The 22,704-nt window shown below is 49.7% G+C and overlaps 3 protein-coding genes across 5 annotated transcripts; all 3 read left to right on the top strand.

Annotated features, from left to right (window-relative positions):
• Window positions 1-2,610: 2,610 nt before the first annotated feature.
• LOC134732129 (proline-rich protein 23D1-like) lies at window positions 2,611-6,333 on the top strand. 2 transcript variants are annotated; one of them, XM_063614875.1, is made up of 3 exons: window positions 2,614-2,880; window positions 3,973-4,343; window positions 4,582-6,333. In XM_063614875.1, the coding sequence occupies exon 3, from the start codon at window positions 4,633-4,635 to the stop codon at window positions 5,212-5,214; it is 582 nt and encodes a 193-aa protein (XP_063470945.1). In that variant the 5' UTR covers window positions 2,614-2,880; window positions 3,973-4,343; window positions 4,582-4,632; the 3' UTR covers window positions 5,215-6,333. The 2 variants fall into 2 exon arrangements, with proteins under 2 accessions (XP_063470944.1, XP_063470945.1); XM_063614874.1 differs by having other exon boundaries at window positions 2,611-2,880; window positions 3,973-6,333.
• Window positions 6,334-10,427: 4,094 nt separating this feature from the next.
• Window positions 10,428-14,150, top strand: LOC134732128 (proline-rich protein 23D1-like). The gene is made up of 4 exons (XM_063614873.1): window positions 10,428-10,697; window positions 11,790-11,854; window positions 12,093-12,160; window positions 12,399-14,150. Exons 1-4 carry the CDS (start codon window positions 10,621-10,623, stop codon window positions 13,029-13,031), a joined length of 843 nt encoding a protein of 280 aa, XP_063470943.1. The 5' UTR covers window positions 10,428-10,620; the 3' UTR covers window positions 13,032-14,150.
• Window positions 14,151-18,237: 4,087 nt separating this feature from the next.
• On the top strand, window positions 18,238-21,960 carry LOC134732127 (proline-rich protein 23D1-like). 2 transcript variants are annotated; one of them, XM_063614872.1, is made up of 3 exons: window positions 18,241-18,507; window positions 19,600-19,970; window positions 20,209-21,960. In XM_063614872.1, the coding sequence occupies exon 3, from the start codon at window positions 20,260-20,262 to the stop codon at window positions 20,839-20,841; it is 582 nt and encodes a 193-aa protein (XP_063470942.1). In that variant the 5' UTR covers window positions 18,241-18,507; window positions 19,600-19,970; window positions 20,209-20,259; the 3' UTR covers window positions 20,842-21,960. The 2 variants fall into 2 exon arrangements, with proteins under 2 accessions (XP_063470941.1, XP_063470942.1); XM_063614871.1 differs by having other exon boundaries at window positions 18,238-18,507; window positions 19,600-21,960.
• Window positions 21,961-22,704: the final 744 nt, after the last annotated feature.

Raw genomic sequence — 22,704 nt, 5'->3', positions numbered from 1 at the left:
AAGAGGCTAGAGAAAAAGTGAGAATCACTCTTATGCCATGTCTACTGGAATGGGTGGGGGGTGGGGCAGGGCTCTCCTGGCCCACCAGGAAGCACCAACACTAGCCGATCAAATGGTCAACAAACAGCATTCTTTTTTTTTCTTTAATTTTTTGAGATAGAGTTTAGCTTTCGTTGCCCAGGCTGGAGTGCAATGGCGCGATCTCAGCTCACCACAACCTCTGCCCCCCAGGTTCACGTGATTCTCCTGCCTCAGCCTCCCGAGTAGCTGGGATTAAAGGCACGTGCCACTATGACAAGCTGATTTGTATTTTTAGTAGAGTCAGGGTTTCTCCATGTTGGTCAGGCTGATCTTGAACTCCCGACTTCAGATGACTGGCCCCCTTGGCCTCCCAATGTGCTGGGATTACAGGGGTGAACGACCATTCCACCCTGGACAGTATTCTTTACTGATGTATTTATTAATTCACTAACATGAATATTCTAACATTACAAACTAGGCCATTCAACACAATTATGTATTAAGATATAGTTAAGGAAAGAATGTAGTAAAAGCGATTGGGAACATTAACATTGCTTTCCACACATTTTCTTTTTAAGAACGGACATGTGTTTATCACAGTTCTGGAGGCTGGAAGTCCAAGATGAGGGTGCCAGCATTATCTGGGTCTGGTGAGGACCCTCTTCCAGGTTGGAGACTGTCATATCCTCCCTGTCTCCTCTCATGGAAGGTGCTGGCGAGCTCTCTTCTGTCACTTTCAGAAGGGCACTAATCCCATCTACGAGGGCTCCACCTTCATAATCTCATCATCTCCCAATGGCCCCACCTGCTAATACCTTCACATTGGAGGTTTGAGGGTTAAAATTTAAGCCTAAAGGAAAAAACCTTTTCTTTTTGAGACACAGGCTTGCTCTGTTGCCCAGGCTGAAGTTGAGTGGCACGATCTCGGCTCTCTGCAGCCTTGACATCCCAGGCTCAAGCGATCCTCCCACTTCACCTTCTGAAATACCTGCGACTACAGGCACTTACCACCACACTTGGCTGATTTTTAAATTTTTTGTAGAGGTGGGGACTCGCTACGTTGTCCTGGCTGGTCTCTACCTCCTGGGCCCTTGGGCTCAAGCCAGCCTCCTGCCTTTGCCTCCCAAAGTACTGGGATCACAGGCATTAGCCATCACTCCTAGCCCAAGATATTAATACAGTAAATATTAACACCTATCTCGGATTGGATATCTCATAACGATTACAGGTGGTCACAGGTTACAAGGGTAGTGATAATGGAATCACCACGATCTTGGTGATGCACCATCTAAAACTCCTGCCTTCCTCAATTCTGATCACAGAGATGAAGACCACATGAAACTCTTGCACGTTTTCTTTCACGATTTGGCCTAGAAATGATACATCCAGTCTCCTGGATTTTAGAATGTCCATTTTGAAAATCAAGGAGATGAGGCCAAGACGGTCTTCTGTGTGTGCAGAATGAGATGAGAACTGCATAAATGTCTGAGGCAGTTATTCCATAATTCTCCTATTCACCAATTGTTTTTACACCCCAGATGGAAGGAAGGAAGGAAGGAAGGAAGGGAGGGAGGAGGGAAGGAAGGAAGTAAGGAAGCAGGGAAGGGGAAGGGAGGAAGAAAGGAAGTGCGGAAGGAGGGAGGGAGGGAGGGACAGAGGGAGGGAGGGAGGGAGGGACAAAGGGAGGGAGCGAGGGAGAGACGCAGGGATGGAGGGAGGGAGGCAGGAAGGGACGGAGGGACGGAGGGAGGGACGGAGGGAGGCAGGGAGGGAAGGGACTTAGGGAGGGAGGAAGGGAAGTGATGGAGGGAGGGTGGGAGGCAGGAAGGAAGGAGAAAATATCTGAAAGAAAGAAGAAAAGGAAAGATAGAAAGAGAAAATATCCACCGAAAACACAATGAGTTAACACCAATGGACTTTCTCCATTCAAAGAAGGGTCTGCACCCCAGGAACAGCCACTTCATCCTGGTTAAACGCACACACACACACACACACACACACACGCTTTCTTAGCACATTCAGAAATCCAATCCAAGTTTCCTTCGGGTCATCGTGAGATTCGCAGCAGTATTTGTCAAATGCTCTTAGATTGAACTCCTACAGCACCTTCTTACTTGGATAGGAAGAAAGAAGGCAGCTGATTTAGAAAAAATGGCAGGAATTCAAGGAGAGTCGCTCGGAGATGCTTGTGAATTTCCTTCCGCTTCTGTTCCCTTGACACTTCATTTCATATACATCACATGCCCCAGGACAGCCACTGTGAAAGTTAACATGTTTTTATTGCATGAAAATATAAAAGGCACACATTAAAATCTCTTTGAGCGATAGATGAATTGGGTATTACAGCAAGTGTCTATCATTATTAGGCAAGACCTAGAGGTTGGGAGGGGGCAGGAAACAGGTCGCCTGTTGATGGGATTAGGCAGCTTCTGTTGATTGGTCATCTATCGATTGAGCTATGGCTAAATCCTCCTTGAGGGCCCCTCCCATTGTCATACCGGGAACAGCCAATCACATCAGTTCCTGCTGACAAATCCCCTGGCTCCACACCCTGTTGACAGTATAAAGGATTCCCCCAAGAGCTCAGTTGTCAGAGCCTGATGCACCTGCCGCTGGCTGGCCACGGCCCCGTCGCTCCACAGCGCAAGTCTTCGGGAGCAGCTTTGGGGCTGACACCGCTCTCTCAAATTAAGTAAAGGATCCAGAAACCAAAAAGAAATCTTTGCAGGACACAGACAAACACTGGCATTGGCTGACTTGGAGAACCCTGGAAGTTTTCACCATGAAAGGTTCCCGGCGCCCAAGAAGCCCCAGTGATTCCTGCACGGAATCCAAGAGCGAACACGCGGGAGAGAGCGGGTGAGCTTTGCTATGTGCTGGGGACACCTGCAGGGTGACCTGCCTGTGGGGTGTGTGGGTGTGTGTTGGAGAGAGAGGGGAAGGGAAAGGAGACGCATGAACCTGCCATGAGATTGGGTGTTTTGAATTTGGGGCAAGAGGGAAGTGAGTTGCCCCTAAGTCATCACAAGGTGCTGGGAAGGCTTCTACAACCCAACCACACACATATCTCAGGGCAGCCCCACTTTCAATCCACCCAACCAGCTCCACAGGGAATGGGCTCTGTGGTCTGCAAGAAGGGAGATTGTAGGACCTGATGTCAGGAGTTCATGATCTACTGAGGAAAAAAAGAAAGAGCAGTTTCCCCCTTTTTTAATTTTTAATTTTTATATTTGTATTATTTACTGATTTATTTTATTGAGACAGCGTCTCACTCCGATGGTCCACACTGGAGTGCAGTGGCGCGGTTTTAGCTGACTGCAGGCTCCACCTCTGAGTCTCAGGCCATCCTCCCGCCTGAGCCTCCTGAGTAGGTGAGACCACAGGCGTGCACCACCGTGCCCCACTAATGTTTTGTATTTTTAGTAGAGACTAGGTTTCACCATGTTGCCCAGGCTGCTCTCAAACTCCTGGACTCAAGCAATCCTCCTACCTCGGCCTCCCAAAGTGCTGGGATTATAGGCGTGTGCCATCATGTCTGACAAATTCCTTCCTCTCTTCTTGCTTTTCTTGGAATCCTAAGACCCCGTTCCTATGTTACCTCTACAGACAGAGGTGCCACATTTCCGGCATCTCAACGTCTTTCTCCAGGTCCTCACACCCAAGGAGAGGTTTCTAACTCTCGCCTGCGTGAGCTCCTGAAAGGGTAAACTGCTCCCTGCGGGCACCGACCCTCCTTCCCTGCCTTTTCTTCACCCAGGGAAGCTCAGGTAGATGGGGTGAGAACAAGAACAGCTGGGAGTTAGGACAGATTGGGAGCAGGTCTCACAGGAAGTGGATGACGAGTCCGTGACCTTGAATGAAAGGCAGGGAAGTGGAGTGAATTCGTGGGGATTCGGGGAATTGGACGTCAGGTAACTGCCCGAAATCTGACTGTGTCTCTCTGTCCTACAGCTCCAGCAGCACGCAATCGAATGCCCCAAAACGCCAGAAAGTGGAGGAGCTGGGTCCTCAGCCAGGTGAGGCATCTTCTCTTTTTCATCCTGAGTCTCCTGCTAGGAAGCCTGTGTCCCATCACATCATGAGATGAGCAGCTGTGCTGTCCAGAGTGTCGGGAGCTTCCTCCTGCAGCTCCGTGGGCGGGTGTCCTGTACCTGGCTTCTTCTGCATTTGGTCTTTCTCACGGTGGCACCTTTAACCCTCAAGGGCATCCTGCATGACAAGGGCTTTCACCTGCACACTCTGCTCTCTCCACAGGTGTAGAACCAGCTCCAGTACAGCCAGGTCCCCACCACCCTGCACAGCAGCCCCTGGAGCTGCCCCAGGTAAGGTCGCTCCATCTAGGTGGGCGCGGGTGAGACAGGTCTGCCTGAGCTCCAGGCCCTAGGGGACTTCCAGGAAATGACCCTCCCAAGGGGCGTCAATGAAAGTGCAAATTCTGGGTGTCCCTGCAGGGTTTAATTTATGCCTGGGGAAGTTACCGACAGCTCTCCTGCCTTGGTCTGTCCCTGTTTGAGCCCCCCCTCAGAGGACAATGACTGACCCATGGCTTTTCTCCCCCAGGGCCCACAGCTTCCCCACAGGAAGCTGATCATCGTGGTCCTGGAACCAGGAATGCTCCTGCACCTGCGGCTGGGAGAGGAGGTCTTGCTGCTGGACCCACAGGGAGCCCTGCGACTCAGCCTCGTCAGTGTGCTCCTCCTGGTGGTCCCTGAGCAAGTCCTGATGTCCTTGAAGGATCTCTTGTACCCTGCCCATGCCCGCTGGCTCCTGTTCACGAGCACAGAGACTGTCTGGGAGATTGACATTGAAAATGGATCTGTGAGAGCCCAGAGAGCAGAGAATGTGTGCGTGGCGCCTTCAGTAAAAGAGAGTGAGGCTCCCCAAGGCTTCCTGCCCGTGATGGGACCCCCGTCAAACCTTGTGCATGGAATCGGCCCTTCTTCCCGGCGTGTCCTCTACCTCAAACCTTGCTACAGAGCCGCTGTGCCCCAGGGCTCGTCCCAAATGCCCAAGCCTAGGCCCTGGAGACAGGCTCTGCCTGAAGAATTCAACTTGGATCTCCATGGCCTGGAGCCCCTGCCCAACTCTGCCCTCAGACCTCTACCTCCCTCACCCAGTCCGGAGCCCACAATCTGCCACGAGGTTCTATGGAGGCCAATGTGCAAGGCCCGAAGACGTCTCTTCTCAGGCTGATGGGCCGTGAACCCTCAGGCACCAGATGGCAATCAGAGATGCTCTGTTCAGAATGAAGCACGCCTGCGTTTTCATGGTGTCTGCCTGCACAGGTGTCTCTGCTCCTCGGAGGAGAGATGCTGCGCGAGCTGGAGAGGTGGAGAAATGCTCCGTCCTCTCACCTGAACCTTTGCTCTGCCTCAGATGCTCTTGATTTGTATAAAAGAGCAACCTTGAGATTGGGGCACAAAATATTTGCAAATCTATACACGCAAGGACTGCTCATACCCAGAATACACGGAGACTTGTCAATACTCCAATGGAACAAACAAACGATTCTGTTCAAAACCCAGCAAGAGACTTGAGCAGACATTTCCTCAAAGAGGATGCAAACAAACACTTCAGAAAGTGTTCAGTATCCCTCCCCGGGGAAATGTATGTCAAATACACCTTGAAATACAACCGAGAAGCTCTTAGAGAAGCCACCATGACAATGCCTGACCGTCCCAAGCGCTGCAGAGCATGTGGAGAAAGTGGAACGCTCTGACAGTGCCGGTTGAAATCCAAATGGGACAACCCGCAGGGAGAAAGAGTTTCATTGATTCCTAATCAATGCAATAGGCACTTCTTGGAACCATCTTTCCCACCCTGAGATAGTTGTTCTAAAGAAATTAGAACTCATGTGGACAAGGTTGAGGGCAGAGGCTTCTAGCACCTGTCCTCACCATCGCCAAAACATGGAAGGCACTTTAATGTCACTCAGCAGTGACTAGAAACAGGAACTGTGACCCATTCTTTCAATGGGATGCAATTCAGCAATGAATGGGCTGGGATTTTTGTTTGTAAATTCAGTTCTAAGAATGAGTAGTGAATAAGTTGTTGGAACACTTGAAGGTATGTTTGGACTCTTAGGCTATGTGAGACTTATCCCGAGATTGTAACTCTCATGAAATTGACACGCACATCAAGCCTGTGTGATCGACATTCAGTTTCCAATTGAGGTTTGCTGTAAAACACATACTAGATTTTGCATCAGATAATGAAGCCTTGTAGCATGTATCTTATTCATCACTGCAATGTAAATTCTATTGCTGTTGATTCTATCTGTATTTCTTGGGTTAAATAAAAATGTTAAAATGATTTTCGTCTATTTGCGTTTATTTGCTTTAATGTGTTTGCCCAAAAATCTCCATTTCTGGGCCGGGCGAGGTGGCTGATGCCTGTCATCCCAGCACTTCCGGAGACCGAGGCGGGTGGATCACGAGGTCAGGAGATCGAGACCTTCCTAGCTAACACAGCGAAACCCCATCTCTACGAAAAAACAAATACAAAAAAATCAGCTGGGTGTGGCGGCGGGCGCGCGTAGTCCCAGCTACTCGGGAGGCCGAGGCAGGAGAATGGCGTGAAGACAGGAGGCAGAGCCTGCAGTGAGCCGAGGTCACTCCACTGCACTCCAGCCTGGACGAGAGTGAAAGACCCTGTCTCAAAAAAAAAGAAAACTAAATCTCCATTTCTGCCCACGCCCAGTACTTCCCACTTGTAAACCCAGCACATCGGGAGGCTGAGGGGCGCTGATCACTAGAGCCCAGGAGATGGAAACCAGCCTGGGCAACATGAGGAAACCCCATATCTAGACACAATGCAAAAACTAGGCAGGTGTGGGATCTCCCCACTCCAGAGGCTGAGGAGGGAGGATGCCTTCAGTCCAGGAAGCAGAGGTTGCAGTGATCTGAGATCGTGCCATTGCACTCCATCCTGAGTGACAGAGTGAGACCCGCTCTAAAAATAATTATAATAATAAATAAAGTAAAATGAAATAAAACTCCATTTCTACAGCAAATTGTTTTATTTCTGTTGGGTACAAGGCACAGATGGTAGAGCCCACAGTAAGTGGATTGAGAGGAGCTTTCTCCAGGCAAAAGAGCATCCGCCACTCCACAGATAACAGCACACACACACACACACACACACACACACACACACACTCAAACAATCACAAAAGACATCTACGAGTCCATTTATACCCCCACCACAGGTCATCTTCAGATTTCCCCCAGCGTTTCTCAAATGCATGAGTTTGCACTTCTAAGGAGTCTTTTGTGAATAGATCCCCAGAGGTGGTCTCTTTGGACTATTATAGGGGAGTCACAAATAGAAACTCTCTCACAACATCTCATATGCTGCCCCCTTTTTTTTTTTGAGACACAATCTCCCTCTGTCATCCAGGCTGGAGTGCAATGGGACCATCTCAGCTCATCTCACTACAACTTCCGCCTCCCAGGTTCAAGCAATTCTCGTGTCTCAGCCTCCCAAGTAGCTGGGTCTACAGGTGCACCCCACCATACTTGGCTAATTTTTATATTTTCAGTAGAGTTGGGGTTTCACCACATTGGTCAAGCTGCTCTTCAACTCCTGACATCTGGTGATCCGCCCGCCTCGACCTCCCAGAGTGCTGGGATTACAGGCATGTGCCATTGTGCTCGGCATACTTCCATTTTTTAGGAGTTCAAACAAATTCTGGGTAACAATCCCCAAAAGAGTCACTGTAAAAGTCAATTCATTTTGTACTATGGAAACATTAGTAAGACACATAAAAAAAAATCATTTCAGCCAATAAATAAAGAGGCTAGAGAAAAAGTGAGAATCACTCTTATGCCATGTCTACTGGAATGGGTGGGGGGTGGGGCAGGGCTCTCCTGGCCCACCAGGAAGCACCAACACTAGCCGATCAAATGGTCAACAAACAGCATTCTTTTTTTTTTTTTCTTTAATTTTTTGAGATAGAGTTTAGCTTTTGTTGCCCAGGCTGGAGTGCAATGGCGCGATCTCAGCTCACCACAACCTCTGCCTCCCAGGTTCAAGTGATTCTCCTGCCTCAGCCTCCCGAGTAGCTGGGATTAAAGGCACGTGCCACTATGACAGGCTGATTTGTATTTTTAGTAGAGTCAGGGTTTCTCCATGTTGGTCAGGCTGATCTTGAACTCCCGACTTCAGATGACTGGCCCCCTTGGCCTCCCAATGTGCTGGGATTACAGGGGTGAACGACCATTCCACCCTGGACAGTATTCTTTACTGATGTATTTATTAATTCACTAACATGAATATTCTAACATTACAAACTAGGCCATTCAACACAACTATGTATTAAGATATAGTTAAGGAAAGAATGTACTAAAAGCGATTGGGAACATTAACATTGCTTTCCACACATTTTCTTTTTAAGAACGGACATGTGTTTATCACAGTTCTGGAGGCTGGAAGTCCAAGATGAGGGTGCCAGCATTATCTGGGTCTGGTGAGGACCCTCTTCCAGGTTGGAGACTGTCATATCCTCCCTGTCTCCTCTCATGGAAGGTGCTGGCGAGCTCTCTTCTGTCACTTTCAGAAGGGCACTAATCCCATCTACGAGGGCTCCACCTTCATAATCTCATCATCTCCCAATGGCCCCACCTGCTAATACCTTCACATTGGAGGTTTGAGGGTTAAAATTTAAGCCTAAAGGAAAAAACCTTTTCTTTTTGAGACACAGGCTTGCTCTGTTGCCCAGGCTGAAGTTGAGTGGCACGATCTCGGCTCTCTGCAGCCTTGACATCCCAGGCTCAAGCGATCCTCCCACTTCACCTTCTGAAATACCTGCGACTACAGGCACTTACCACCACACTTGGCTGATTTTTAAATTTTTTGTAGAGGTGGGGACTCGCTACGTTGTCCTGGCTGGTCTCTACCTCCTGGGCCCTTGGGCTCAAGCCAGCCTCCTGCCTTTGCCTCCCAAAGTACTGGGATCACAGGCATTAGCCATCACTCCTAGCCCAAGATATTAATACAGTAAATATTAACACCTATCTCGGATTGGATATCTCATAACGATTACAGGTGGTCACAGGTTACAAGGGTAGTGATAATGGAATCACCACGATCTTGGTGATGCACCATCTAAAACTCCTGCCTTCCTCAATTCTGATCACAGAGATGAAGACCACATGAAACTCTTGCACGTTTTCTTTCACGATTTGGCCTAGAAATGATACATCCAGTCTCCTGGATTTTAGAATGTCCATTTTGAAAATCAAGGAGATGAGGCCAAGACGGTCTTCTGTGTGTGCAGAATGAGATGAGAACTGCATAAATGTCTGAGGCAGTTATTCCATAATTCTCCTATTCACCAATTGTTTTTACACCCCAGATGGAAGGAAGGAAGGAAGGAAGGAAGGGAGGGAGGAGGGAAGGAAGGAAGTAAGGAAGCAGGGAAGGGGAAGGGAGGAAGAAAGGAAGTGCGGAAGGAGGGAGGGAGGGAGGGACAGAGGGAGGGAGGGAGGGAGGGACAAAGGGAGGGAGCGAGGGAGAGACGCAGGGATGGAGGGAGGGAGGCAGGAAGGGACGGAGGGACGGAGGGAGGGACGGAGGGAGGCAGGGAGGGAAGGGACTTAGGGAGGGAGGAAGGGAAGTGATGGAGGGAGGGTGGGAGGCAGGAAGGAAGGAGAAAATATCTGAAAGAAAGAAGAAAAGGAAAGATAGAAAGAGAAAATATCCACCGAAAACACAATGAGTTAACACCAATGGACTTTCTCCATTCAAAGAAGGGTCTGCACCCCAGGAACAGCCACTTCATCCTGGTTAAACGCACACACACACACACACACACACACACGCTTTCTTAGCACATTCAGAAATCCAATCCAAGTTTCCTTCGGGTCATCGTGAGATTCGCAGCAGTATTTGTCAAATGCTCTTAGATTGAACTCCTACAGCACCTTCTTACTTGGATAGGAAGAAAGAAGGCAGCTGATTTAGAAAAAATGGCAGGAATTCAAGGAGAGTCGCTCGGAGATGCTTGTGAATTTCCTTCCGCTTCTGTTCCCTTGACACTTCATTTCATATACATCACATGCCCCAGGACAGCCACTGTGAAAGTTAACATGTTTTTATTGCATGAAAATATAAAAGGCACACATTAAAATCTCTTTGAGCGATAGATGAATTGGGTATTACAGCAAGTGTCTATCATTATTAGGCAAGACCTAGAGGTTGGGAGGGGGCAGGAAACAGGTCGCCTGTTGATGGGATTAGGCAGCTTCTGTTGATTGGTCATCTATCGATTGAGCTATGGCTAAATCCTCCTTGAGGGCCCCTCCCATTGTCATACCGGGAACAGCCAATCACATCAGTTCCTGCTGACAAATCCCCTGGCTCCACACCCTGTTGACAGTATAAAGGATTCCCCCAAGAGCTCAGTTGTCAGAGCCTGATGCACCTGCCGCTGGCTGGCCACGGCCCCGTCGCTCCACAGCGCAAGTCTTCGGGAGCAGCTTTGGGGCTGACACCGCTCTCTCAAATTAAGTAAAGGATCCAGAAACCAAAAAGAAATCTTTGCAGGACACAGACAAACACTGGCATTGGCTGACTTGGAGAACCCTGGAAGTTTTCACCATGAAAGGTTCCCGGCGCCCAAGAAGCCCCAGTGATTCCTGCACGGAATCCAAGAGCGAACACGCGGGAGAGAGCGGGTGAGCTTTGCTATGTGCTGGGGACACCTGCAGGGTGACCTGCCTGTGGGGTGTGTGGGTGTGTGTTGGAGAGAGAGGGGAAGGGAAAGGAGACGCATGAACCTGCCATGAGATTGGGTGTTTTGAATTTGGGGCAAGAGGGAAGTGAGTTGCCCCTAAGTCATCACAAGGTGCTGGGAAGGCTTCTACAACCCAACCACACACATATCTCAGGGCAGCCCCACTTTCAATCCACCCAACCAGCTCCACAGGGAATGGGCTCTGTGGTCTGCAAGAAGGGAGATTGTAGGACCTGATGTCAGGAGTTCATGATCTACTGAGGAAAAAAAGAAAGAGCAGTTTCCCCCTTTTTTAATTTTTAATTTTTATATTTGTATTATTTACTGATTTATTTTATTGAGACAGCGTCTCACTCCGATGGTCCACACTGGAGTGCAGTGGCGCGGTTTTAGCTGACTGCAGGCTCCACCTCTGAGTCTCAGGCCATCCTCCCGCCTGAGCCTCCTGAGTAGGTGAGACCACAGGCGTGCACCACCGTGCCCCACTAATGTTTTGTATTTTTAGTAGAGACTAGGTTTCACCATGTTGCCCAGGCTGCTCTCAAACTCCTGGACTCAAGCAATCCTCCTACCTCGGCCTCCCAAAGTGCTGGGATTATAGGCGTGTGCCATCATGTCTGACAAATTCCTTCCTCTCTTCTTGCTTTTCTTGGAATCCTAAGACCCCGTTCCTATGTTACCTCTACAGACAGAGGTGCCACATTTCCGGCATCTCAACGTCTTTCTCCAGGTCCTCACACCCAAGGAGAGGTTTCTAACTCTCGCCTGCGTGAGCTCCTGAAAGGGTAAACTGCTCCCTGCGGGCACCGACCCTCCTTCCCTGCCTTTTCTTCACCCAGGGAAGCTCAGGTAGATGGGGTGAGAACAAGAACAGCTGGGAGTTAGGACAGATTGGGAGCAGGTCTCACAGGAAGTGGATGACGAGTCCGTGACCTTGAATGAAAGGCAGGGAAGTGGAGTGAATTCGTGGGGATTCGGGGAATTGGACGTCAGGTAACTGCCCGAAATCTGACTGTGTCTCTCTGTCCTACAGCTCCAGCAGCACGCAATCGAATGCCCCAAAACGCCAGAAAGTGGAGGAGCTGGGTCCTCAGCCAGGTGAGGCATCTTCTCTTTTTCATCCTGAGTCTCCTGCTAGGAAGCCTGTGTCCCATCACATCATGAGATGAGCAGCTGTGCTGTCCAGAGTGTCGGGAGCTTCCTCCTGCAGCTCCGTGGGCGGGTGTCCTGTACCTGGCTTCTTCTGCATTTGGTCTTTCTCACGGTGGCACCTTTAACCCTCAAGGGCATCCTGCATGACAAGGGCTTTCACCTGCACACTCTGCTCTCTCCACAGGTGTAGAACCAGCTCCAGTACAGCCAGGTCCCCACCACCCTGCACAGCAGCCCCTGGAGCTGCCCCAGGTAAGGTCGCTCCATCTAGGTGGGCGCGGGTGAGACAGGTCTGCCTGAGCTCCAGGCCCTAGGGGACTTCCAGGAAATGACCCTCCCAAGGGGCGTCAATGAAAGTGCAAATTCTGGGTGTCCCTGCAGGGTTTAATTTATGCCTGGGGAAGTTACCGACAGCTCTCCTGCCTTGGTCTGTCCCTGTTTGAGCCCCCCCTCAGAGGACAATGACTGACCCATGGCTTTTCTCCCCCAGGGCCCACAGCTTCCCCACAGGAAGCTGATCATCGTGGTCCTGGAACCAGGAATGCTCCTGCACCTGCGGCTGGGAGAGGAGGTCTTGCTGCTGGACCCACAGGGAGCCCTGCGACTCAGCCTCGTCAGTGTGCTCCTCCTGGTGGTCCCTGAGCAAGTCCTGATGTCCTTGAAGGATCTCTTGTACCCTGCCCATGCCCGCTGGCTCCTGTTCACGAGCACAGAGACTGTCTGGGAGATTGACATTGAAAATGGATCTGTGAGAGCCCAGAGAGCAGAGAATGTGTGCGTGGCGCCTTCAGTAAAAGAGAGTGAGGCTCCCCAAGGCTTCCTGCCCGTGATGGGACCCCCGTCAAACCTTGTGCATGGAATCGGCCCTTCTTCCCGGCGTGTCCTCTACCTCAAACCTTGCTACAGAGCCGCTGTGCCCCAGGGCTCGTCCCAAATGCCCAAGCCTAGGCCCTGGAGACAGGCTCTGCCTGAAGAATTCAACTTGGATCTCCATGGCCTGGAGCCCCTGCCCAACTCTGCCCTCAGACCTCTACCTCCCTCACCCAGTCCGGAGCCCACAATCTGCCACGAGGTTCTATGGAGGCCAATGTGCAAGGCCCGAAGACGTCTCTTCTCAGGCTGATGGGCCGTGAACCCTCAGGCACCAGATGGCAATCAGAGATGCTCTGTTCAGAATGAAGCACGCCTGCGTTTTCATGGTGTCTGCCTGCACAGGTGTCTCTGCTCCTCGGAGGAGAGATGCTGCGCGAGCTGGAGAGGTGGAGAAATGCTCCGTCCTCTCACCTGAACCTTTGCTCTGCCTCAGATGCTCTTGATTTGTATAAAAGAGCAACCTTGAGATTGGGGCACAAAATATTTGCAAATCTATACACGCAAGGACTGCTCATACCCAGAATACACGGAGACTTGTCAATACTCCAATGGAACAAACAAACGATTCTGTTCAAAACCCAGCAAGAGACTTGAGCAGACATTTCCTCAAAGAGGATGCAAACAAACACTTCAGAAAGTGTTCAGTATCCCTCCCCGGGGAAATGTATGTCAAATACACCTTGAAATACAACCGAGAAGCTCTTAGAGAAGCCACCATGACAATGCCTGACCGTCCCAAGCGCTGCAGAGCATGTGGAGAAAGTGGAACGCTCTGACAGTGCCGGTTGAAATCCAAATGGGACAACCCGCAGGGAGAAAGAGTTTCATTGATTCCTAATCAATGCAATAGGCACTTCTTGGAACCATCTTTCCCACCCTGAGATAGTTGTTCTAAAGAAATTAGAACTCATGTGGACAAGGTTGAGGGCAGAGGCTTCTAGCACCTGTCCTCACCATCGCCAAAACATGGAAGGCACTTTAATGTCACTCAGCAGTGACTAGAAACAGGAACTGTGACCCATTCTTTCAATGGGATGCAATTCAGCAATGAATGGGCTGGGATTTTTGTTTGTAAATTCAGTTCCAAGAATGAGTAGTGAATAAGTTGTTGGAACACTTGAAGGTATGTTTGGACTCTTAGGCTATGTGAGACTTATCCCGAGATTGTAACTCTCATGAAATTGACACGCACATCAAGCCTGTGTGATCGACATTCAGTTTCCAATTGAGGTTTGCTGTAAAACACATACTAGATTTTGCATCAGATAATGAAGCCTTGTAGCATGTATCTTATTCATCACTGCAATGTAAATTCTATTGCTGTTGATTCTATCTGTATTTCTTGGGTTAAATAAAAATGTTAAAATGATTTTCGTCTATTTGCGTTTATTTGCTTTAATGTGTTTGCCCAAAAATCTCCATTTCTGGGCCGGGCGAGGTGGCTGATGCCTGTCATCCCAGCACTTCCGGAGACCGAGGCGGGTGGATCACGAGGTCAGGAGATCGAGACCTTCCTAGCTAACACAGCGAAACCCCATCTCTACGAAAAAACAAATACAAAAAAATCAGCTGGGTGTGGCGGCGGGCGCGCGTAGTCCCAGCTACTCGGGAGGCCGAGGCAGGAGAATGGCGTGAAGACAGGAGGCAGAGCCTGCAGTGAGCCGAGGTCACTCCACTGCACTCCAGCCTGGACGAGAGTGAAAGACCCTGTCTCAAAAAAAAAGAAAACTAAATCTCCATTTCTGCCCACGCCCAGTACTTCCCACTTGTAAACCCAGCACATCGGGAGGCTGAGGGGCGCTGATCACTAGAGCCCAGGAGATGGAAACCAGCCTGGGCAACATGAGGAAACCCCATATCTAGACACAATGCAAAAACTAGGCAGGTGTGGGATCTCCCCACTCCAGAGGCTGAGGAGGGAGGATGCCTTCAGTCCAGGAAGCAGAGGTTGCAGTGATCTGAGATCGTGCCATTGCACTCCATCCTGAGTGACAGAGTGAGACCCGCTCTAAAAATAATTATAATAATAAATAAAGTAAAATGAAATAAAACTCCATTTCTACAGCAAATTGTTTTATTTCTGTTGGGTACAAGGCACAGATGGTAGAGCCCACAGTAAGTGGATTGAGAGGAGCTTTCTCCAGGCAAAAGAGCATCCGCCACTCCACAGATAACAGCACACACACACACACACACACACACACACACACACTCAAACAATCACAAAAGACATCTACGAGTCCATTTATACCCCCACCACAGGTCATCTTCAGATTTCCCCCAGCGTTTCTCAAATGCATGAGTTTGCACTTCTAAGGAGTCTTTTGTGAATAGATCCCCAGAGGTGGTCTCTTTGGACTATTATAGGGGAGTCACAAATAGAAACTCTCTCACAACATCTCATATGCTGCCCCCTTTTTTTTTTTGAGACACAATCTCCCTCTGTCATCCAGGCTGGAGTGCAATGGGACCATCTCAGCTCATCTCACTACAACTTCCGCCTCCCAGGTTCAAGCAATTCTCGTGTCTCAGCCTCCCAAGTAGCTGGGTCTACAGGTGCACCCCACCATACTTGGCTAATTTTTATATTTTCAGTAGAGTTGGGGTTTCACCACATTGGTCAAGCTGCTCTTCAACTCCTGACATCTGGTGATCCGCCCGCCTCGACCTCCCAGAGTGCTGGGATTACAGGCATGTGCCATTGTGCTCGGCATACTTCCATTTTTTAGGAGTTCAAACAAATTCTGGGTAACAATCCCCAAAAGAGTCACTGTAAAAGTCAATTCATTTTGTACTATGGAAACATTAGTAAGACACATAAAAAAAAATCATTTCAGCCAATAAATAAAGAGGCTAGAGAAAAAGTGAGAATCACTCTTATGCCATGTCTACTGGAATGGGTGGGGGGTGGGGCAGGGCTCTCCTGGCCCACCAGGAAGCACCAACACTAGCCGATCAAATGGTCAACAAACAGCATTCTTTTTTTTTTTTCTTTAATTTTTTGAGATAGAGTTTAGCTTTTGTTGCCCAGGCTGGAGTGCAATGGCGCGATCTCAGCTCACCACAACCTCTGCCTCCCAGGTTCAAGTGATTCTCCTGCCTCAGCCTCCCGAGTAGCTGGGATTAAAGGCACGTGCCACTATGACAGGCTGATTTGTATTTTTAGTAGAGTCAGGGTTTCTCCACGTTGGTCAGGCTGATCTTGAACTCCCGACTTCAGATGACTGGCCCCCTTGGCCTCCCAATGTGCTGGGATTACAGGGGTGAACGACCATTCCACCCTGGACAGTATTCTTTACTGATGTATTTATTAATTCACTAACATGAATATTCTAACATTACAAACTAGGCCATTCAACACAACTATGTATTAAGATATAGTTAAGGAAAGAATGTACTAAAAGCGATTGGGAACATTAACATTGCTTTCCACACATTTTCTTTTTAAGAACGGACATGTGTTTATCACAGTTCTGGAGGCTGGAAGTCCAAGATGAGGGTGCCAGCATTATCTGGGTCTGGTGAGGACCCTCTTCCAGGTTGGAGACTGTCATATCCTCCCTGTCTCCTCTCATGGAAGGTGCTGGCGAGCTCTCTTCTGTCACTTTCAGAAGGGCACTAATCCCATCTACGAGGGCTCCACCTTCATAATCTCATCATCTCCCAATGGCCCCACCTGCTAATACCTTCACATTGGAGGTTTGAGGGTTAAAATTTAAGCCTAAAGGAAAAAACCTTTTCTTTTTGAGACACAGGCTTGCTCTGTTGCCCAGGCTGAAGTTGAGTGGCACGATCTCGGCTCTCTGCAGCCTTGACATCCCAGGCTCAAGCGATCCTCCCACTTCACCTTCTGAAATACCTGCGACTACAGGCACTTACCACCACACTTGGCTGATTTTTAAATTTTTTGTAGAGGTGGGGACTCGCTACGTTGTCCTGGCTGGTCTCTACCTCCTGGGCCCTTGGGCTCAAGCCAGCCTCCTGCCTTTGCCTCCCAAAGTACTGGGATCACAGGCATTAGCCATCACTCCTAGCCCAAGATATTAATACAGTAAATATTAACACCTATCTCGGATTGGATATCTCATAACGATTACAGGTGGTCACAGGTTACAAGGGTAGTGATAATGGAATCACCACGATCTTGGTGATGCACCATCTAAAACTCCTGCCTTCCTCAATTCTGATCACAGAGATGAAGACCACATGAAACTCTTGCACGTTTTCTTTCACGATTTGGCCTAGAAATGATACATCCAGTCTCCTGGATTTTAGAATGTCCATTTTGAAAATCAAGGAGATGAGGCCAAGACGGTCTTCTGTGTGTGCAGAATGAGATGAGAACTGCATAAATGTCTGAGGCAGTTATTCCATAATTCTCCTATTCACCAATTGTTTTTACACCCCAGATGGAAGGAAGGAAGGAAGGAAGGAAGGGAGGGAGGAGGGAAGGAAGGAAGTAAGGAAGCAGGGAAGGGGAAGGGAGGAAGAAAGGAAGTGCGGAAGGAGGGAGGGAGGGAGGGACAGAGGGAGGGAGGGAGGGAGGGACAAAGGGAGGGAGCGAGGGAGAGACGCAGGGATGGAGGGAGGGAGGCAGGAAGGGACGGAGGGACGGAGGGAGGGACGGAGGGAGGCAGGGAGGGAAGGGACTTAGGGAGGGAGGAAGGGAAGTGATGGAGGGAGGGTGGGAGGCAGGAAGGAAGGAGAAAATATCTGAAAGAAAGAAGAAAAGGAAAGATAGAAAGAGAAAATATCCACCGAAAACACAATGAGTTAACACCAATGGACTTTCTCCATTCAAAGAAGGGTCTGCACCCCAGGAACAGCCACTTCATCCTGGTTAAACACACACACACACACACACACACACGCTTTCTTAGCACATTCAGAAATCCAATCCAAGTTTCCTTCGGGTCATCGTGAGATTCTTAGCAGTATTTGTCAAATGCTCTTAGATTGAACTCCTACAGCACCTTCTTACTTGGATAGGAAGAAAGAAGGCAGCTGATTTAGAAAAAATGGCAGGAATTCAAGGAGAGTCGCTCGGAGATGCTTGTGAATTTCCTTCCGCTTCTGTTCCCTTGACACTTCATTTCATATACATCACATGCCCCAGGACAGCCACTGTGAAAGTTAACATGTTTTTATTGCATGAAAATATAAAAGGCACACATTAAAATCTCTTTGAGCGATAGATGAATTGGGTATTACAGCAAGTGTCTATCATTATTAGGCAAGACCTAGAGGTTGGGAGGGGGCAGGAAACAGGTCGCCTGTTGATGGGATTAGGCAGCTTCTGTTGATTGGTCATCTATCGATTGAGCTATGGCTAAATCCTCCTTGAGGGCCCCTCCCATTGTCATACCGGGAACAGCCAATCACATCAGTTCCTGCTGACAAATCCCCTGGCTCCACACCCTGTTGACAGTATAAAGGATTCCCCCAAGAGCTCAGTTGTCAGAGCCTGATGCACCTGCCGCTGGCTGGCCACGGCCCCGTCGCTCCACAGCGCAAGTCTTCGGGAGCAGCTTTGGGGCTGACACCGCTCTCTCAAATTAAGTAAAGGATCCAGAAACCAAAAAGAAATCTTTGCAGGACACAGACAAACACTGGCATTGGCTGACTTGGAGAACCCTGGAAGTTTTCACCATGAAAGGTTCCCGGCGCCCAAGAAGCCCCAGTGATTCCTGCACGGAATCCAAGAGCGAACACGCGGGAGAGAGCGGGTGAGCTTTGCTATGTGCTGGGGACACCTGCAGGGTGACCTGCCTGTGGGGTGTGTGGGTGTGTGTTGGAGAGAGAGGGGAAGGGAAAGGAGACGCATGAACCTGCCATGAGATTGGGTGTTTTGAATTTGGGGCAAGAGGGAAGTGAGTTGCCCCTAAGTCATCACAAGGTGCTGGGAAGGCTTCTACAACCCAACCACACACATATCTCAGGGCAGCCCCACTTTCAATCCACCCAACCAGCTCCACAGGGAATGGGCTCTGTGGTCTGCAAGAAGGGAGATTGTAGGACCTGATGTCAGGAGTTCATGATCTACTGAGGAAAAAAAGAAAGAGCAGTTTCCCCCTTTTTTAATTTTTAATTTTTATATTTGTATTATTTACTGATTTATTTTATTGAGACAGCGTCTCACTCCGATGGTCCACACTGGAGTGCAGTGGCGCGGTTTTAGCTGACTGCAGGCTCCACCTCTGAGTCTCAGGCCATCCTCCCGCCTGAGCCTCCTGAGTAGGTGAGACCACAGGCGTGCACCACCGTGCCCCACTAATGTTTTGTATTTTTAGTAGAGACTAGGTTTCACCATGTTGCCCAGGCTGCTCTCAAACTCCTGGACTCAAGCAATCCTCCTACCTCGGCCTCCCAAAGTGCTGGGATTATAGGCGTGTGCCATCATGTCTGACAAATTCCTTCCTCTCTTCTTGCTTTTCTTGGAATCCTAAGACCCCGTTCCTATGTTACCTCTACAGACAGAGGTGCCACATTTCCGGCATCTCAACGTCTTTCTCCAGGTCCTCACACCCAAGGAGAGGTTTCTAACTCTCGCCTGCGTGAGCTCCTGAAAGGGTAAACTGCTCCCTGCGGGCACCGACCCTCCTTCCCTGCCTTTTCTTCACCCAGGGAAGCTCAGGTAGATGGGGTGAGAACAAGAACAGCTGGGAGTTAGGACAGATTGGGAGCAGGTCTCACAGGAAGTGGATGACGAGTCCGTGACCTTGAATGAAAGGCAGGGAAGTGGAGTGAATTCGTGGGGATTCGGGGAATTGGACGTCAGGTAACTGCCCGAAATCTGACTGTGTCTCTCTGTCCTACAGCTCCAGCAGCACGCAATCGAATGCCCCAAAACGCCAGAAAGTGGAGGAGCTGGGTCCTCAGCCAGGTGAGGCATCTTCTCTTTTTCATCCTGAGTCTCCTGCTAGGAAGCCTGTGTCCCATCACATCATGAGATGAGCAGCTGTGCTGTCCAGAGTGTCGGGAGCTTCCTCCTGCAGCTCCGTGGGCGGGTGTCCTGTACCTGGCTTCTTCTGCATTTGGTCTTTCTCACGGTGGCACCTTTAACCCTCAAGGGCATCCTGCATGACAAGGGCTTTCACCTGCACACTCTGCTCTCTCCACAGGTGTAGAACCAGCTCCAGTACAGCCAGGTCCCCACCACCCTGCACAGCAGCCCCTGGAGCTGCCCCAGGTAAGGTCGCTCCATCTAGGTGGGCGCGGGTGAGACAGGTCTGCCTGAGCTCCAGGCCCTAGGGGACTTCCAGGAAATGACCCTCCCAAGGGGCGTCAATGAAAGTGCAAATTCTGGGTGTCCCTGCAGGGTTTAATTTATGCCTGGGGAAGTTACCGACAGCTCTCCTGCCTTGGTCTGTCCCTGTTTGAGCCCCCCCTCAGAGGACAATGACTGACCCATGGCTTTTCTCCCCCAGGGCCCACAGCTTCCCCACAGGAAGCTGATCATCGTGGTCCTGGAACCAGGAATGCTCCTGCACCTGCGGCTGGGAGAGGAGGTCTTGCTGCTGGACCCACAGGGAGCCCTGCGACTCAGCCTCGTCAGTGTGCTCCTCCTGGTGGTCCCTGAGCAAGTCCTGATGTCCTTGAAGGATCTCTTGTACCCTGCCCATGCCCGCTGGCTCCTGTTCACGAGCACAGAGACTGTCTGGGAGATTGACATTGAAAATGGATCTGTGAGAGCCCAGAGAGCAGAGAATGTGTGCGTGGCGCCTTCAGTAAAAGAGAGTGAGGCTCCCCAAGGCTTCCTGCCCGTGATGGGACCCCCGTCAAACCTTGTGCATGGAATCGGCCCTTCTTCCCGGCGTGTCCTCTACCTCAAACCTTGCTACAGAGCCGCTGTGCCCCAGGGCTCGTCCCAAATGCCCAAGCCTAGGCCCTGGAGACAGGCTCTGCCTGAAGAATTCAACTTGGATCTCCATGGCCTGGAGCCCCTGCCCAACTCTGCCCTCAGACCTCTACCTCCCTCACCCAGTCCGGAGCCCACAATCTGCCACGAGGTTCTATGGAGGCCAATGTGCAAGGCCCGAAGACGTCTCTTCTCAGGCTGATGGGCCGTGAACCCTCAGGCACCAGATGGCAATCAGAGATGCTCTGTTCAGAATGAAGCACGCCTGCGTTTTCATGGTGTCTGCCTGCACAGGTGTCTCTGCTCCTCGGAGGAGAGATGCTGCGCGAGCTGGAGAGGTGGAGAAATGCTCCGTCCTCTCACCTGAACCTTTGCTCTGCCTCAGATGCTCTTGATTTGTATAAAAGAGCAACCTTGAGATTGGGGCACAAAATATTTGCAAATCTATACACGCAAGGACTGCTCATACCCAGAATACACGGAGACTTGTCAATACTCCAATGGAACAAACAAACGATTCTGTTCAAAACCCAGCAAGAGACTTGAGCAGACATTTCCTCAAAGAGGATGCAAACAAACACTTCAGAAAGTGTTCAGTATCCCTCCCCGGGGAAATGTATGTCAAATACACCTTGAAATACAACCGAGAAGCTCTTAGAGAAGCCACCATGACAATGCCTGACCGTCCCAAGCGCTGCAGAGCATGTGGAGAAAGTGGAACGCTCTGACAGTGCCGGTTGAAATCCAAATGGGACAACCCGCAGGGAGAAAGAGTTTCATTGATTCCTAATCAATGCAATAGGCACTTCTTGGAACCATCTTTCCCACCCTGAGATAGTTGTTCTAAAGAAATTAGAACTCATGTGGACAAGGTTGAGGGCAGAGGCTTCTAGCACCTGTCCTCACCATCGCCAAAACATGGAAGGCACTTTAATGTCACTCAGCAGTGACTAGAAACAGGAACTGTGACCCATTCTTTCAATGGGATGCAATTCAGCAATGAATGGGCTGGGATTTTTGTTTGTAAATTCAGTTCTAAGAATGAGTAGTGAATAAGTTGTTGGAACACTTGAAGGTATGTTTGGACTCTTAGGCTATGTGAGACTTATCCCGAGATTGTAACTCTCATGAAATTGACACGCACATCAAGCCTGTGTGATCGACATTCAGTTTCCAATTGAGGTTTGCTGTAAAACACATACTAGATTTTGCATCAGATAATGAAGCCTTGTAGCATGTATCTTATTCATCACTGCAATGTAAATTCTATTGCTGTTGATTCTATCTGTATTTCTTGGGTTAAATAAAAATGTTAAAATGATTTTCGTCTATTTGCGTTTATTTGCTTTAATGTGTTTGCCCAAAAATCTCCATTTCTGGGCCGGGCGAGGTGGCTGATGCCTGTCATCCCAGCACTTCCGGAGACCGAGGCGGGTGGATCACGAGGTCAGGAGATCGAGACCTTCCTAGCTAACACAGCGAAACCCCATCTCTACGAAAAAACAAATACAAAAAAATCAGCTGGGTGTGGCGGCGGGCGCGCGTAGTCCCAGCTACTCGGGAGGCCGAGGCAGGAGAATGGCGTGAAGACAGGAGGCAGAGCCTGCAGTGAGCCGAGGTCACTCCACTGCACTCCAGCCTGGACGAGAGTGAAAGACCCTGTCTCAAAAAAAAAGAAAACTAAATCTCCATTTCTGCCCACGCCCAGTACTTCCCACTTGTAAACCCAGCACATCGGGAGGCTGAGGGGCGCTGATCACTAGAGCCCAGGAGATGGAAACCAGCCTGGGCAACATGAGGAAACCCCATATCTAGACACAATGCAAAAACTAGGCAGGTGTGGGATCTCCCCACTCCAGAGGCTGAGGAGGGAGGATGCCTTCAGTCCAGGAAGCAGAGGTTGCAGTGATCTGAGATCGTGCCATTGCACTCCATCCTGAGTGACAGAGTGAGACCCGCTCTAAAAATAATTATAATAATAAATAAAGTAAAATGAAATAAAACTCCATTTCTACAGCAAATTGTTTTATTTCTGTTGGGTACAAGGCACAGATGGTAGAGCCCA

This window comes from Symphalangus syndactylus, chromosome 13 (genome assembly GCF_028878055.3).
Source record: "Symphalangus syndactylus isolate Jambi chromosome 13, NHGRI_mSymSyn1-v2.1_pri, whole genome shotgun sequence".
Taxonomy (NCBI): domain Eukaryota; kingdom Metazoa; phylum Chordata; class Mammalia; order Primates; family Hylobatidae; genus Symphalangus; species Symphalangus syndactylus.
The sequence above is the reverse complement of the archived record's forward strand: the minus strand, read 5'-3'. Positions and strand labels throughout refer to the sequence as shown.